At 41.5% G+C, this 15,650-nt stretch overlaps 1 protein-coding gene and 1 pseudogene across 1 annotated transcript in view; one reads left to right on the top strand and one right to left on the bottom strand.

The window, feature by feature from the left end:
* Positions 1–15,650, top strand: part of NT5C2 (5'-nucleotidase, cytosolic II) — a 106,896-nt gene that overhangs the window by 12,197 nt on the left and 79,049 nt on the right. Inside the window, 1 exon segment of the mRNA XM_033184125.1 lies at positions 2,928–3,052. Within this exon segment, the coding sequence (XP_033040016.1) occupies positions 2,952–3,052 (101 nt within the window). The 5' untranslated portion in view covers positions 2,928–2,951.
* LOC117064654 lies at positions 1,802–2,787 on the bottom strand (annotated as a pseudogene).

The following is a 15,650-nucleotide window of genomic DNA, read 5'->3' on the forward strand; positions in this document are numbered from 1 at the left end:
GTATATATTGACTTCATGTCATAAATGATGTTAGCATTTTCAAGATGGGAACTATCTTAGGCTCCAGATGTTTTCACAAATAATGCTATTTTTATAAAATGTTAATAGACTTCGTAACTCTAAGAGGATATTTTTCATCCTTATTTGAAACTACTTAACTGATGAAAACTTCAAAAACAGGAGTGAAACCTAAGAATAGCCTGGTGTTAAAGTAGTTAAAGACACTTAAGCTGCACACCTCATTTTAGATGTTTATCCTAGTTAGATGAAATGTTTTAGTTTATTCCTTCTTTTTGCTCATAATCTTTTTTTTTTTTTTTTTTTTGAGACAGAGTCTCGCTCTGTTGCCCAGGCTGGAGTGCAGTGGCGCGATCTGGGCTCACTGTAAGCTCCGCCTCCCAGGTTCACGCCATTCTCCTGCCTCAGCCTCCCGAGTAGCTGGGACTACAGGGGCCCGCCACCATCCTCGGCTAATTTTTTGTATTTTTTTTTTTTTAGTAGAGACGGGGTTTCACCATGTTAGCCAGGATGGTCTCGATCTCCTGACCTCGTGATCCGCCCGTCTCGGCCTCCCAAAGAGCTGGGATTACAGGCTTGAGCCACTGCGCCTGGCCGCTCATAGTCTTTATTGCCAGCTGAAAATAATTTATTATAGAAAAATGTAAAAGAATGCAATAAATAGAAATCAAATATTTATTGCTTGTATTTGTGCCACCATTGACTGAACTTAGTATGTTATCAAAATATATTTATCTTTTAAAGGGGTGACATTTTTTCCTTTTCCAAATTACAGTAAAACCAGGTGGAAGTGAATGGTTTTAGCAGCTTAGAAAAAAAAAAAAAAAAAGTAAAAATCTGAGGTTTGGCATTATAAGTTATTTATAACAATGGGAGAAGAAAAGACAAGTTGTTTCACATTACAGACCTACCCCCAACTCCAAAGCCTGATACTTTCTTACCAAGTCAAAAAAAGAGACACATTTGATGTGCAAGCTGGAGATTTCCACATGGGTAAGACATTTATGAAAACCTAGATGGAGGCTGGGGAGTGGCTCTCACGCCTGTAATCACAGCACTTTGGGAGGTTGAGGTGAGCAGATTGCTTGAGCCCAGGAGTTCGAGACCATCCTGGGCAACATCTTTTATAGAGACCCCCCCCTCCTTTTCCCCATCTCTGCCTGTGGTCCCAGCTACTAGGGAAGCTGAGGTGGGAAGATGGCTTGAGCCTGGGATGCAGTGAGCAGAGATCATGCCACTGCGACCCTGTTTCAAAAACAAACCAAAAACCTAGATGGGGCAGTGTCCTTTTCAGCCCAAGTGCCACCAGACACAGCACAAGAGACTACTAAAACTCAATGGCAGGAGGCTGGGCATGCAATGTTTGGGAGTATAAGGCACCACACTTCTGGCTCAGGATTTGGGAAGTAGGGTAAACAAAACCTACTTGGAAAATAATCGAGGAAGAAAACCAACAATTGTCTTCTGCAGAGGTGGGGACAGGGAAGGAGGTAGGGCCAGGGCCAGGAGCATTTTACATCACTGACCTAACTCCATTTTACATCACTGACCTAACTCGGGAAGCTATCAGGGCCCATCTTCAACTGACCTTAAGAGGAAAACCAGATGGTTGATGGGAGAATCCACGGGAGTGAGAGGGAGAAAGGGAATGTGGCTGGCAGGAGGCAATAGCCCCTTCCTTCCTGGGCACAGGAAGGCAGTCAGGGCACCAGATCCAGGCATTGACCTCACAAGGACAGCACAGTTTTTGCAGCTTAGAGATCACCCACCTGCCCCCACCTAGCTACTCATTCTGCTCAGCACTACCTGGTATAGGGCCACTCTCTGCCCCAAGGGAGTGGATGTCTCTGTAGCCTGGGGCTTCTTCTGAGGCAGCATTACCCTCTGCCCACTTGGCTTGGGGCTCCTGGCTCTCAGGGGTAGCAACAGCCTTCCCTTACTGGGCAGTGCTCTTGTTGCTGTAGGCACCTTGCTCCTGCATTTCCTCTAGCTGAGAGGCAGAAGAACCGCCCCCATCCTCCTTCCAGTTTTTGTGGAAGAGCAGGCTGCTGAATTTGAAAGATTTCTTAAGAGATAACTTTTTAAGGGAGACTTCCCCCTTGGCCTCAGCACCCTGGATAGGGGATGCTGGCTCAGTGGCGTCGCCAATGGCCCCGGCTGTCTCATGTGTTCTGTTCACAGAGGGCAACACTCCTTCACCCTTGGGAGATAAGTCTTCATTGCTTTTCACGTGGCCATTGTCTTGTCTGTTGGCCTTTGCGGGGGAAGCGCCTGCTGCAACCCTGGTGGTCACATCTTCCCAGGAGCCTTGGAGCTCTCTGGCTGCCCGTGATGGTGGGGGTCTGTTGGGGAGTAGCCAGTATCCAACCCAGGCTCACACCTTGGGGTAGTACAGCGGGATTGGTTGGGCAGGCAGAGGGATGAGGCTGGCGTCTCACAGGGATGGGGAAACAAGCTGTACCCCTACTCCAACCCGCTTGCTGTGCCTGCTACTGTTCAACTCCACATCAGAATCTGTTGATCAGAATTTAAAATTTGCCTACTACACATATTTTAAAAACATACATCAACTTAGAATTATATATCTTCACAAACTGTGCTGTGCTGTGGTTTTAGTGCCTTTTCTAGAATCTAGGATTAGAGTTAGTAATTACTGGCAGGATGCTTAATTATTTGGAAGTATAAATGATCTTTCTGGATTGAAGTTACCATATGAAATTATTTTTCCAACTTCAGATTGTTGAGAAGTGTCAGTATAATTTTCAGCATATTTACTGTATTCAGTGTGTTTTCATAGGTAATTATATTAGGCAGTTTGCAAGCTGGAGTTTTTCTGATTTTTAAAAAAATCTGATGTCAGTATACAAATGCCAATATTAAGTTACTAAATTAATGATTTTCTTTTCTAGAATACAAAATACAGTTAAAATAAAATGTCAACCTCTTGGAGTGATCGGTTGCAGAATGCAGCAGATATGCCTGCTAACATGGATAAGCATGCCCTGAAAAAGTATCGTCGAGAAGCCTATCATCGGTAAGTATTTTGTCTATTTAATCCTCAAAACAGCTCTATGAAGTGGGCACTTCATTTTACAGATGATGAAATTAATGTACAGAGAGGTTAAGTAACTCAGATCGTATGTTTAGTTCATGGTATAAATCTAGTTCTAAGTCGAGACTTCGTTTTTTTTTTTTTTTTTTTTTTTGAGACGGAGTCTCGCTCTGTCGCCCAGGCTGGAGTGCAGTGGCCGGATCTCAGCTCACTGCAAGCTCCGCCCCCCGGGTTCACGCCATTCTCCTGCCTCAGCCTCCCAAGTAGCTGGGACTATAGGCGTCTGCCACCTCGCCCGGCTAGTTTTTTGTATTTTAGTAGAGACGGGGTTTCCTGACCTCGTGATCTGCCCATCTCGGCCTCCCAAAGTACTGGGATTACAGGCTTGAGCCACCGTGCCCGGCCTAAGTCAAGACTTCTAACTACTAGTACACCATACTGCTTTGTATATCTACTAATAAAAGTCTTTAAGAGAAAAATGTCTTTGGTTGCTAGAAAATTGCACCTAAGTTAATAAGAATTTTTTTTTTCTTTCTTCGAGGGGGTGCTGGGTGGATAGAATCTTGCTCTGTTGCCCAGGCTGGAGTACAATGGCGCAATTTTGGCTAACTGTAACCTTCGCCTCCCTGGCTCAACCAATTCTCTTTCCTCAGCCTTCTGAGTAGCTGAGACTACAGGTGTGCACCCAGCTAATTTTTGTATTTTTTTGTTTTCTTTTTTGGCCAGAGTCTCACTGTTGCCTAGGCTGAAGTGCAGTGATGCAGTCTCAGCTCACTGCATCCTCTGCCTCCTGGCTTCAAGCAATTCTCATGCCTCAACTTCCCCAATAGGTGGGATTACAGGCATGACCACCATGCTAGACTAATTTTTGTAGTTTTGGTAGAGACAGGGTTTTGCCATGTTGGCCAGGGTGATCTTGAACTGCTGGCCTCAAGTGATCTCCCCACCTCGGCCTCCCAAAGTGCTGGGATTATAGGCTTGAGCCACCACACCCTGCCAAGAATGAATTTTTTTTTTTTTTGAGATAGTCTGGCTCTGTTGCCTAGGCTGGAATGCAGTGGCATGATCTCAGCTCATTGCAACCTCCACCTCCTGGGTTCAAGCGATTCTCCTGCCTCAGCCTCCCAAATAGCTGGGATTACAGGTGTGCATCACCACAGCTGGCTAATTTTTGTATTTTTAGTAGAGACAGGGTTTCACCATGTTAGCCAGGCTGGTCTTGAACTCCTGACCTCAGGTGATCTACCTGCCTTGGCCTCCTGGAGTGTTAGGATTATAGGTGTGAGCCACCACACCCAGCCCAGGAATGAAATTCTTGTATTTTTTAGTTATTTATTTATTTTTTTAGTAGAGACAGGGTTTCAGCATCTTGGCCAGGTTGGTTTTGAACTCTGGACCTCATGATCCACCTGCCTCGGCCTCCCAAAGTGCTGGGATTACAGACGTGAGCCACTGCACCCGGCCTTAAACTGTATTGTTTTTTTTTTTAAACTGTATTGTTTAAAAAATTTTTATTTTATTAGAGACGGGGTCTCGCTATGTTGCTTGGGTTGGTCTCAAATGCCTGGGCCCAAGCATTCCTCCGGCCTTGGTCTCCCAAAGTGCTGGGATTACAGGCATGAGCCACTCAGCCCAGCCTAAATTGTATTTTCTTTTTACTTAACCTCTTTTTATAAATTCAATTAAATGTTTGCTTCTACCTAAATTTTAAGTAGATAGGGTACTTGGGAGTAGATAATGTATTTAGTAATTATTTATTTTTAAGAAGAAATTAGAAATTTACACCTAAAGTGAATTTCTGGGGTAGAAAGATCTGGGCCCTACTAGAACCTTCTTCACCTCCCATACCAGGAAAGCCAGGAATAAGTACAGGTGCTAGTATATTGGCGGTGCTAAAAAGTTACATGGAAGCTACAGGAAGTCTAAAATGACTCTTAATCACTTAGCTGTTTCTGGGCTACAGGAAAAAGGAAATGAATATTACTTTGAAATCTTACTGGAAAAATGGCTAAACTGGTTTATACAGGTAAGTTTTTGTAAGCAGACAAAAAAATTTCTAAGTGCAGTCTTCTCTCTATAGGAAAGCTAAGTCAGAATTAGGTAACATTTTGTTGTTTCAATAAATACTAATATATTTTGAAAACCATTGTTACTTGTTATTGAGTATATCAGAAGTTAATTATTATATCAATAGTTGGTTTTTTAAGTAGGCTGGTGATATTTGCCTCATGGTAGGTCACTTTGTGGCATTTCTAGGTGTTAGGATGCTGTTGTTCCTTAAACCCTGAAAAAGTGAAAACTAAAGATTCCTGTCAAATGGGTAGTAATGATTCTTTTCTGTGTGTGAGATATGTTGCTAGATATGGCATGTTAAAGTGTAAAACAGAACATTTATGTGTGTCTGTGTAATAAAGCATAACATACATTTGGAAAATATTATGTTATATGTAGTTCTATACTTTTTCTTCAGTTATTTGCTTGGTCTTTATACTGTAAGTATTTATTAACATTAGGTTAGGATGTAACATTTTTAGCAGTGGAAATAAGGACTAGTAAACATCATTTAATAAACATCCTAGTTGTATTTAATATATATCATAGGCTGGGCATGGTGGCTCACACCTGTAATCCATGCACCTTGGGAGGCCGAGCCAGGCAGGTTGCTTGAGCTCAGGAGTTCCAGACCAGCCTAGGCAAAATGGCGAAACCCTGTCTCTACAAAAAACCACAAAAATTAGCTGGGTGTGGTGGCTTACACCTGTGGACCCAGCTACCTGGGAGGCAGAGGTGGGAGGATCGCCTGAGCTTGAGAGGTGGATGCTGTAGTGAGCTGAGATCATGCCACCAGCCTGGGTGACAGAACGAGACCATGTCTCAAAAAAAAAAAAAGTGTGTGTGAGTGAGTGCGTGCGCATATGTGTGCGTATCATAGCCTGAATGAATGTTCTCCTGACTCATTTGGAATGGTATTTCCTGTAAGATTTTAGATGGATTCTGCACCCTGCATTCTTTCATATAGTAAGGTGTATGTACTGGAAACAATAGAAAAAAACATTTTCAAGGGCTTGATGTTTTAGATCATTGAAAAAAAATTTATCTATGTTTATTTATTTAAAGAGGCAGGGTCTCATTCTGTTGCCTAAGCTGCAGTGCAGTAGTGTGATCATAGCTCACGGTAACCTCAAACTCCTGGGCTTAAGCAATCCACCTGCCACAACCACCCCAGTAGCTAGGACTACAGGTGTGCACCACAGTGCTCAGTAATTTTTATTATTTTTAAATTAATTAATTAATTAATTAATTTTTTTGAGACAGAGTCTTGCGCTGTAGCCCAGGCTGGAGTGCAGAGGTGCAATCTTGGCTCACTGCAACCTCTGCCTCCTGGGTCTGGTTCAAGCAACTCTCCTACTTCAGCCTCCGGAGTAGCTGTGATTACAAGCATGCGCCACCATGCCCAAGTTATTTTTGGTAGAGACTGGGTTTCACCATGTTGACCAGGCTGGTCTTGAACTCCTGACCTTGTGATCCGCCTGCCTTGGCTTCGCAAAGTGCTGGGATTACAGGAGTAAGCCACCGTGCCTGGCTGTGCTTAGTAATTTCAAAAATTTTTTTCTAGAGATGTGGTCTCACTCTGTTGCCCAAGCTAGTTTTGAACTGCTGGCTGCAAGCAGTCCTCCTACCTCGGCCTCCAAAAGTGCTGGAATTACAGATGTGAGCCATCATTCCCAGCCTGAAAAAATTTTTTAATGTAGAAAATTTGGGTTATTGGTCTCTTGCAAGAATTTGCTTTAAAATTATTATTATTATTATTATTATTATTATTATTATTATTTTTGAGACAGGGTCTTGCTCTGTCACCCAGGCTGGAGAGCAGTGGCTTGATCATGGCTCACTATAGCCTTAACCTCCTGGGGTCAAGTGGTTCTCCTGCCTCAGCCCCCTGGATAGCTGGGACTACAGGCACATACCACCACACCTGGCTAATTTTTGTATTTTTTTTGTAGAGACAAAGTCTTGCTGTGTTGCCCAGGTTGATCATCTCGAACTCTTGTTTTCAAGTGATCCTCCTGCCTTGTCCTTCCAAGGTGCTGGGATTACCAGTGTGAGCCACCATGTGCAGTGTTTAAAATAAAGTATATAAGTGTGTGCTTTTAGAACAATAAAAACATTATATATATGTATGTGTGTATGTGTGTGTGTGTGTGTATATATATATAAAATGTGCATGTTTTTAACCATTGACAAAAATTGTATGTATTTATGGTGTACAATTTGATGTGGAATGGCTAAATCAAGCCAATTAACATGCATTACCTCTTACATTTATCATTTTTTTTGTGATGAGAACATTTAAAATCTAATCCCTTTGCAATTTTGAGGTAGATTATTATCTGTACTTATGATGTAGTCATGAGACTTGTATCTCCTAACAGTATTTGTTTTTGTTAATTAAAAATTTTAAATAGAAACCATTTAGAATAAATTTATTTTAGTTTTCTAGTTAAGTCAATTTGTAGAATATTCTGTTTCCAGGCCTTTTCATTAAAGACATTTATTTGAATTGGTAATTTATCATTGGTTAAGTTAGGCTATGCTCATCATTATCAGAAAGCATACATTGTATGTGATGCTTTACAATTTCCCTTTAGAAGAAGCTAAATATTCTTAGTAAATAAATATCTAACTTCCAGCTTTTTTCTTGCTTAATATCAGTTTTCTGAATTTCAATATAGAGATGCGGGTCATATGTCATTATTAAGATACTGGCCTTCAAAATGTATGACTGTTGCTCCTCCTTCATTTCCTTAAGGTTGTTTAGTTATCTGGGCTGAGGATAGTCATCAGGCCAAACCTTTCAGTGGAATGTGTTTTGCTATATGGTTAGAAGACAAGCTGAGCTGCTCAGATGTCATAGTGACCTGAAAGAGGCAACTTCGAAAATTACCTCTTAAATAGTTTTTGTTTAATACTAGAATCTTTTAGTGATCACTATAGATCAGAATTTGTATTTACCAATCCAAGAATGGAACAATTAGGTTTTTCATCTGCTCTCTACATTGACTGTGCCCAGGATACCGAAGTCAGGCATTTAGTTTTACGTTGGTAAAGTTCTGATGATTCCAATACAACAGAATTTCTGTAGGACAATGAATTGGTTTTTTTCTTTATGAACACAGTTTATTAATTTAGCAGTGGTTTTATTGTAGTGAACTGAAATTTGATAAATTATTAGGCTTGTGAATTTTTTGTTAACCAGTCTTTTGTCTTATTTTAGAAGATAATTGCAATGATTTTCTCTTTAAAATTCTTTAAAGACTTTTGTATATTTATCTTAGATTATATATCTGAAGTTTTTTTTGTTTTTTTTTTTTAGTTGCAGTTTAGGCTTCCAGAGCCATATCAGTCTTTATATAAATCTGTTGAATAATAGTTTCTTCTATAATCAAAGTAAATTTCCTGTACATGTTTAAGGAGTGAAAAGGAATTTTTATATATATATATAATTTTGTAGTATTTATAGCTTGGATCTAGAAATGTTTATGATGGCCCAGGCACAGTGGCTTATGCCTGTGATCCTAGCACTTTGGGAGACCCAGGGGGGCAGACTGCTCATTGAGCACAGGAGTTCAAGACCAGCCTTGTCAAGAACATGGCAAACCCTGTCTCTACCAAAAATACAAAAATTAGCTGGGCATGGTAGTGAGCACCTGTAGTCCTGCTTACTTTGGAGTCTAAGGTGGGAGGATTGCTTGTGCCTGGGAGGTCGAGGCTGCAGTGAGCCATGATTGCAACACTGCACTCCAGCCTGAGTGACAGAGTGAGACTCTGTCTCAAAAACAAAAGCAGAAAAAAGGGAAATCTTTATGATTTTCTTTTTTAAACCTCATACTAAAAGCAGGTGCCAGGTTATATGCAGATAGAGACTGCCAGGTTGATCACTTTCAATTTCTTTTAATCACTTATGGATATCATATGAATGTCATTCAGCTTTTTTTTTTTTTTTTTTTTTTTTTTTGAGACGGAGTCTTGCTCTGTCACCCAGGCTGGAGTGCAGTGGCCGGATCTCAGCTCACTGCAAGCTCCGCCTCCTGGGTTTACGGCATTCTCCTGCCTCAGCCTCCCGAGTAGCTGGGACTACAGGCGCCCGCCACCTCGCCTGGCTAGTTTTTGTATTTTTTAGTAGAGACGGGGTTTCACCGTGTTCACCAGGATGGTCTCGAACTCCTGACCTCGTGATCCGCCCGTCTCGGCCTCCCAAAGTGCTGGGATTACAGGCTTGAGCCACCGCGCCCGGCCTCATTCAGCTTTTTAATTTTGTCATTAATCAAGCTGAGCAGTAAACTGTCATTTTAGTATTGGTTCAAATATTCAGTGGATAATTGCTAAAATTTCAGTAGCCACTTTATAAATTGAAAATCATGTGGAAAATGTAGGTCTTCTGGAAGGCTGAAGAGCCATGTTCCTTAAATAATATACATATGGGGCCAGGCACGGTGGCTTACGTCTGTAATCCCAGCACTTTGGGAGGCCGAGGTGGGCGGATCGCCTGAGGTCAGGAGTTTGAGACCAGCCTGGCCAACATCGTGAAACCCCATCTCTACTAAGAATACAAAAATTAGCCGGGCTTGGTGGCGGGTGCCTGTAATCCCAGCTACTCGGGAGGCTGAGGCAGGAGAATCGCTTGAACCCAGGAGGCGGAGGATGCAGTGAGCTGAGGTTGTGCCACTGCACTCCAGCCTGAGTGACAGAGCAAAACTCAGTCTCAAAAAAAAAAAAAGGAAAAAAAGAAAAATAATATGTATATGGGATATATCTTGTCAGAATAAGAAGAGTGAGGTAGAACATCAAAATTGTGACTGCGTGTGGTGGCTTATACCTGTAATGCTAGCACTTTGAGAGAACGAGATGGGAAAATGGCCAGGAATTTGAGACCAGCCTGGGGAACATAATGAGACCCTGTCTCTACAAAAAGTAAAAAGATTAGCTGAATATGGTGCTGTGCACCTGTTGTCCTAGCTACTCGGGAGGCCGGGGCAGGAAGATCACTTGAGCTCAGAAGTTTGGGGTTGCAATGAGTTTTCATTGTGCCACTGCACTCCAGCCTGGTGACACAGGAAAACCCTGTCTCTAGAAAAAGAAAAGCGGGGGCGGGGGGGGGGAATACAAAACTCTGGGTTTTTTTGTTGTTGTTATTTTATCATTCTAATGCTTTTATTCATGTTTCACGTTCCTAAGGAATGACAGGTAAGAATTTTTTCGGCTTAGTATTTTCCTCCCAAAATTCTATGTATGAAATTCTATTCAGCAGTAAAAAGTGAACTGTTGATACATGCAACAGCTTTGATAAATCTCAAGATGATTATGCTGAGTTAGTAAAGCCAATCTGGGTTACACTCTGTATGGTTCCATTTCTGTAACATTCTTGAAATGACAAAATTATTGAGATTGATAAATTAATGGTTGCCAGGGATAGAGGTTGGGGTGGGTGGAGGGAGAAGGTGGGTGTACCTATAAAAGGGTAGCAAAAGGAATACCTTATGAAAGAACTCTTGTATCTCAACTCTAGTGGTAAATATATTAATCTATACATACACAGAATGCTTGTAAAACTGATGAAGTCTGAATAAAGTTGTGAACTGTGTTAATGTCAATTTTTTTTTTTGAGACGGAGTCTCGCTTTGTCGCCCAGGCTGGAGTGCAGTGGTGCAATCTTGGCTCACTGCAAGCTCTGCCTCCCGGGTTCACGCCATTCTCCTGCCTCAGCCTCTGAGTAGCTGGGACTACAGGCGCGCACCACCATGCCCGGCTAATTTTTTGTATTTTTAGTAGAGACGGGGTTTCACCTTGTTAGCCAGGATGGTCTCGATCTCCTGATCTCGTGATCCACCCGCCTCGGCCTCCCAAAGTGCTGGGATTATAGGCATGAGCCACCACGCCCGGCAATGTCAATTTCTTTGTTGTGATATTTTTCTATATGGCACAAGATTTCCCCATTGAGGGGCACTGGGTGAAGGGGTCATGAAATCTCTGTATCATTTCTTACTCAGCTGCATGTGAATCTACAATTACTCCAAATTAAAAAGTTTAACTTAAAAAATTCTCTTGGGTAGGCTGGGCACGGTGGCTCATGCCTGTAATCCCAGCGCTTTGGGAGGCTGAGCCAGGCGAATCACCTGAGGTTGGGAGTTCAAGACCAGCCTGACCAACATGGAGAAACCCTGTTTCTGCTAAAAATACAAATTAGCCGGGCATGGTGGCGCATGCCTGTAATCCCAGCTACTCAGGAGGCTGAGGTAGGAGAATCACTTGAACCTGGGAGGCGGAGGTTGCGGTGAGCCAAGATTGTGCCCTTGCACTCCCGCCTGGACAATAAGAGCGAAACTCCATCTCAAAAACAAAATAATAATTAAAAAAAGAATTCTCTTGGGAGGCTGAGGTGGGAAGATCACTTGAAGCCAAGAGTTTGAGATTGACCTGACCAGCCTGGCAACATAGTAAGACCCTGTTTCTAGGGGAAAAAAAAAAAAAAAGCCACAGGTGATAGTGCATGCCTGTAATCTTAGACACTGAGGAGACTGAGGCAGGAGGATTTCTGATTTTCTTTTTTTTTTGAGATGGAGTTTTGCTTTTATTGCCCCAGCTGGAGTGCAATGGCGCGATGTTGGCTCACTGCAACCTCTGCCTCCTGGGTTCAAGCAGTTCTCCTACCTCAGCCTCCTGAGTAGCTGGGATTACAGGGATGCGCCACCACGGCAGGCTAATTTTGTAATTTTTGGTAGAAATGGGGTTTCACCGTGTTGGTCAGGCTGGCCTTAAACTCCTGACCTTAGGTGATCCACCCGCCTTGGCCTCCCAAAATGCTGGGATTACAGGCGTGAGCTATGGCACCTGGTTGAGGCAGGTGGATTTCTTGAGCCCAGGAGTTTGAGGTTACAGTGAGCTGTGATCATGCTGTCACACTCTAGCTTGGGAAACAGAGCGAGACCCTGTCTCTTAAGAAATAAAAACAAAATAAAAATTCTCACAGTGACACCTTTTCTTATGTCACATGAATTCCTTATCTGTTCTGGATACAAGATGCTCTTTAAAATGTGCAGTGATACCACTTTATGGAGTACAGATTCTCTAAATGTTACTGTTCAAAAGAATGTATTGAATCCTAAAGCACTTTCCCTTTACTACCATTCCCTGTATACTTCTTCCAAAAACAACATATCTAACAGTAAAATTAAGAAGAAAACTGGTGGTATTGGTGGCATGGAAGAGAAAGAATAAAAGCAGATCTGAGATTTATTGAAATAGTACAAGAAGAAACTTACCACTGAGGAAATATTATTTATATTTATATTTAGATGGTGTATTTCACCTTAAAGGATATGGCTTCTGTATTAATTGCAATGTCTGACAGAGAGATTCATTCATGTTTTTGTATCAGTAATTTGTTCTTTTTAATTACTGTGTGTCATTCTATTGTGTCAGTATACCACAATTTATTTCATCATTTATTTTCTGTTGGTGGACATTTAGGTTTTTTTAATACTAAAAACATTGTTTTTGGCCGGGCATGGTGGCACATGCCTGTAATCCCAGCACTTTGGGAGACCGAGGCAGGTGGATCACAAGATCAAGAGCTCGAGACCATCCTGGCCAATTTGGTGAAACCCTGTCTCTACTAAATATACAAAAATTAGCTGGGCGTGGTGGCACGCACCTGTAATCCCAGCTACTTGGGAGGCTGAGGCAGGAGAATAGCTTGAACCTGGGAGGCAGAGGTTGTAATGAGCCAAGATTGGGCCACTGCACTCCAACCTGGCGATAGAGCGAGACTCCATCTCAAAAACAAAAAACAAAACAAAAAAACATTGTTTTTTAGAGACATGATCTCACTCTATTCTCCAGCCTGGCAACAGAGCGAGACTCCATCTCAAAAACAAAAAACAAAAAAAACCCATTTTTGAACTTAAAGTATAATTAAAAAAAAAAAAAAAGACCCATTTTTTTTTTGAGACATGATTTCACTCTGTTGCCCAGAATGGAGTGCAGTGATGCAATAATAGCTCACTGCAGCCTTGACCTCCTCCTGGGCTCTAGTGATCCTCCCAACTCAGCCTTCCAAGTAGCTAGAACTACAGGAGCACACCACCACACCTAGCTATTTTTTTATTTTTTATTTTTCGTAGAGATGGGGTCTCACTTTGATGCCCAAGCTGGTCTCAAACCCCAGGCTTCAATCAATTCTGCCTTGGACTTCCAGAATGCTGGGATTTTAGGCGTGAGTCACCATGCCTGGCTGACATGTGGATTTTACTTTTTTTTTTATTTAAAAAATTTTTGTAAGACAGAGTCTCACTCTGTCTCCCAGGCTGGAGTGCAGTGGTGCAATCTTGACTCAGTGCAGCCTCTGCCTCCCAGGTTCAAGCGATTTTTGTGCCTCAGGCTCCTGAGTAGCTGGGATTACAGGTGTGTGCCACCAGTTTTTTTTTTTTTTTTTTTTGTATTTTTAGTAGAGACAGGGTTTCACTATGTTGGCCAGGCTGGTCTTGAACTCCTGACCTCAAGTGATCCACTAGCCTTGTCCTCCCAGAGTGCTGGGATTATAGGCGTGAGCCACGGCGCCTGGCCTACATTTGAGTTTGTTTTTTGTTTGTTTGTTTTTTAAGTCTTTAGTTATTGCGTATAAAGCTGCTATAGACTGAAAAAAAAATTGATAAAGGACTTATATCTGGAGTATATAAAGAACTTTTAAAATGTAACAATATGAAAATAACCAAATTATGAAATGGTTAAAAGACTGAACATCACTACAGAAGATATATACAGGTGACATAAAAACACATATTTAACTTATTTAGCCATTAGGAAGATAAAAATTAAAGCGACTGTATATATGCCTGTTACAATAACTAAAATAAAAAATACTGACAATATCAAACCTTGCCATGGATGTGGAGCAACTGGAACTTTCTCGTACATTGTTGGTGAACGGGGAGAGTGCAGCTCCTTCAGAAAAACAGTTTGTGGCAGTTTCTTATCAAGTTAGAGGCCTCATCACTAATTACCCAGAAATCCCACTCCTAGATACTTACCCTAGAGAAATGAAAACTCAGGTTCACACAATGGATAATGTTTATAGTATCTCTGTTTATCATTGCTCAAAACTGAAGGCAACCGAAATGTTCTTCAGCAGGTACGTGCGTAAACAATATGTGGTATATTTATAGAATATAATAAATGGTATATTTATAGAATGTATTATAACTCAGGTTATAATGAAACTATATATAAAAATAATGAACTAGCGATACATAACAGCAATTTGGATCACTCTCAGAGTCATAATGCTGAGTCAAATAAGCCAGTCTTAAATGACATCTGGCATGATTTTATTTATATGATAGTCTCAAAAAGACAAAACTGTAGTGATGGGGAACACATTAGTGGGTTCTAAGAGTTAGTAGAGAAGAAAAGGGTGACTACAGAAGGATAGTAAAGGAGAGTTTTTTGGGGTGATGGAACTTTTAAATTCCAGATTGTGGTAACTGTTATGTGAGTTAGGATTCATAGAAATGTATACATAAACAGTGTATTTTAAATAAAAAACTATTATTGTATTTTAGTAATAATAAAAAATTGTAATTTTTAGTTGAAAAAATAAGAATAATTATGTTATAAACGTTCTTGAACAAATCTTTTTGTTGATATATACATTCAGTTCTCTTGGTTTCTTCCCAGGAATGCAATTGCTGGGCCATAGCTTAAGCATACGTTTAGTTTTTGTAGATACCGCAAAATAGTTTTCCCTAGCAGTTTATAGTTCCACTTACAATGTATGAGAGCAGTATCACCAACACTTTAATATTAATCTTTTGAATTGTACATTTAATTTAAAAGTTATCCTAGTGTATACATAGTGGCATCTCCCTTTGGTTTTAAGTTGTGTTTTTCTGATGAATAAATAGGTTGAACACCTTCATATTGTAAGTAGCCATTTGCAGAAGATCCTCTTCTGTGACTTGCCTTTTCAAGTTGTTTGCTAATTGTGTTGTCTTTTTTTCCCATATTGTTTTGTGGAAGGTGTGTGTGTGCGCATTCTCTTAAAAAATAACAGCTTCAGTGTGGTGCGGTGGCTCGTGCCTACAATCCCAGGACTTTGGGAGGCCGAGGTGGGTGGATCATGAGGTCAAGAGATCAAGACCATCCTAGCCAACGTGGTGAAATCCCATCTCTACTAAAAATACAAAAATTAGCTGGGCGTGGTGGCATGCGCCTGTAATCCCACCTACTTGGGAGGCTGAGGCAGGAGAATCACTTTTTTTTTTTTTTTTTTGAGACGGAGTCTTGCTCTGCCGCCCAGGCTGGAGTGCAGTGGCCGGCTCTCAGCTCACTGCAAGCTCCGCCTCCCGGGTTCACGCCATTCTCCTGTCTCAGCCTCCCGAGTAGCTGGGACTACAGGCGCCCGCCTCGTCGCCCGGCTAGTTTTTTTGTATTTTTTAGTAGAAACGGGGTTTCACCGTATTAGCCAGGATGGTCTCGATCTCCTGACCTCGTGATCCGCCCGTCTCGGCCTCCCAAAGTGCTG

Source organism: Trachypithecus francoisi, unplaced genomic scaffold (assembly GCF_009764315.1).
Source record: "Trachypithecus francoisi isolate TF-2019V2 unplaced genomic scaffold, Tfra_2.0 Contig01579, whole genome shotgun sequence".
In the NCBI taxonomy this organism is placed as follows: Eukaryota; Metazoa; Chordata; class Mammalia; order Primates; family Cercopithecidae; genus Trachypithecus; species Trachypithecus francoisi.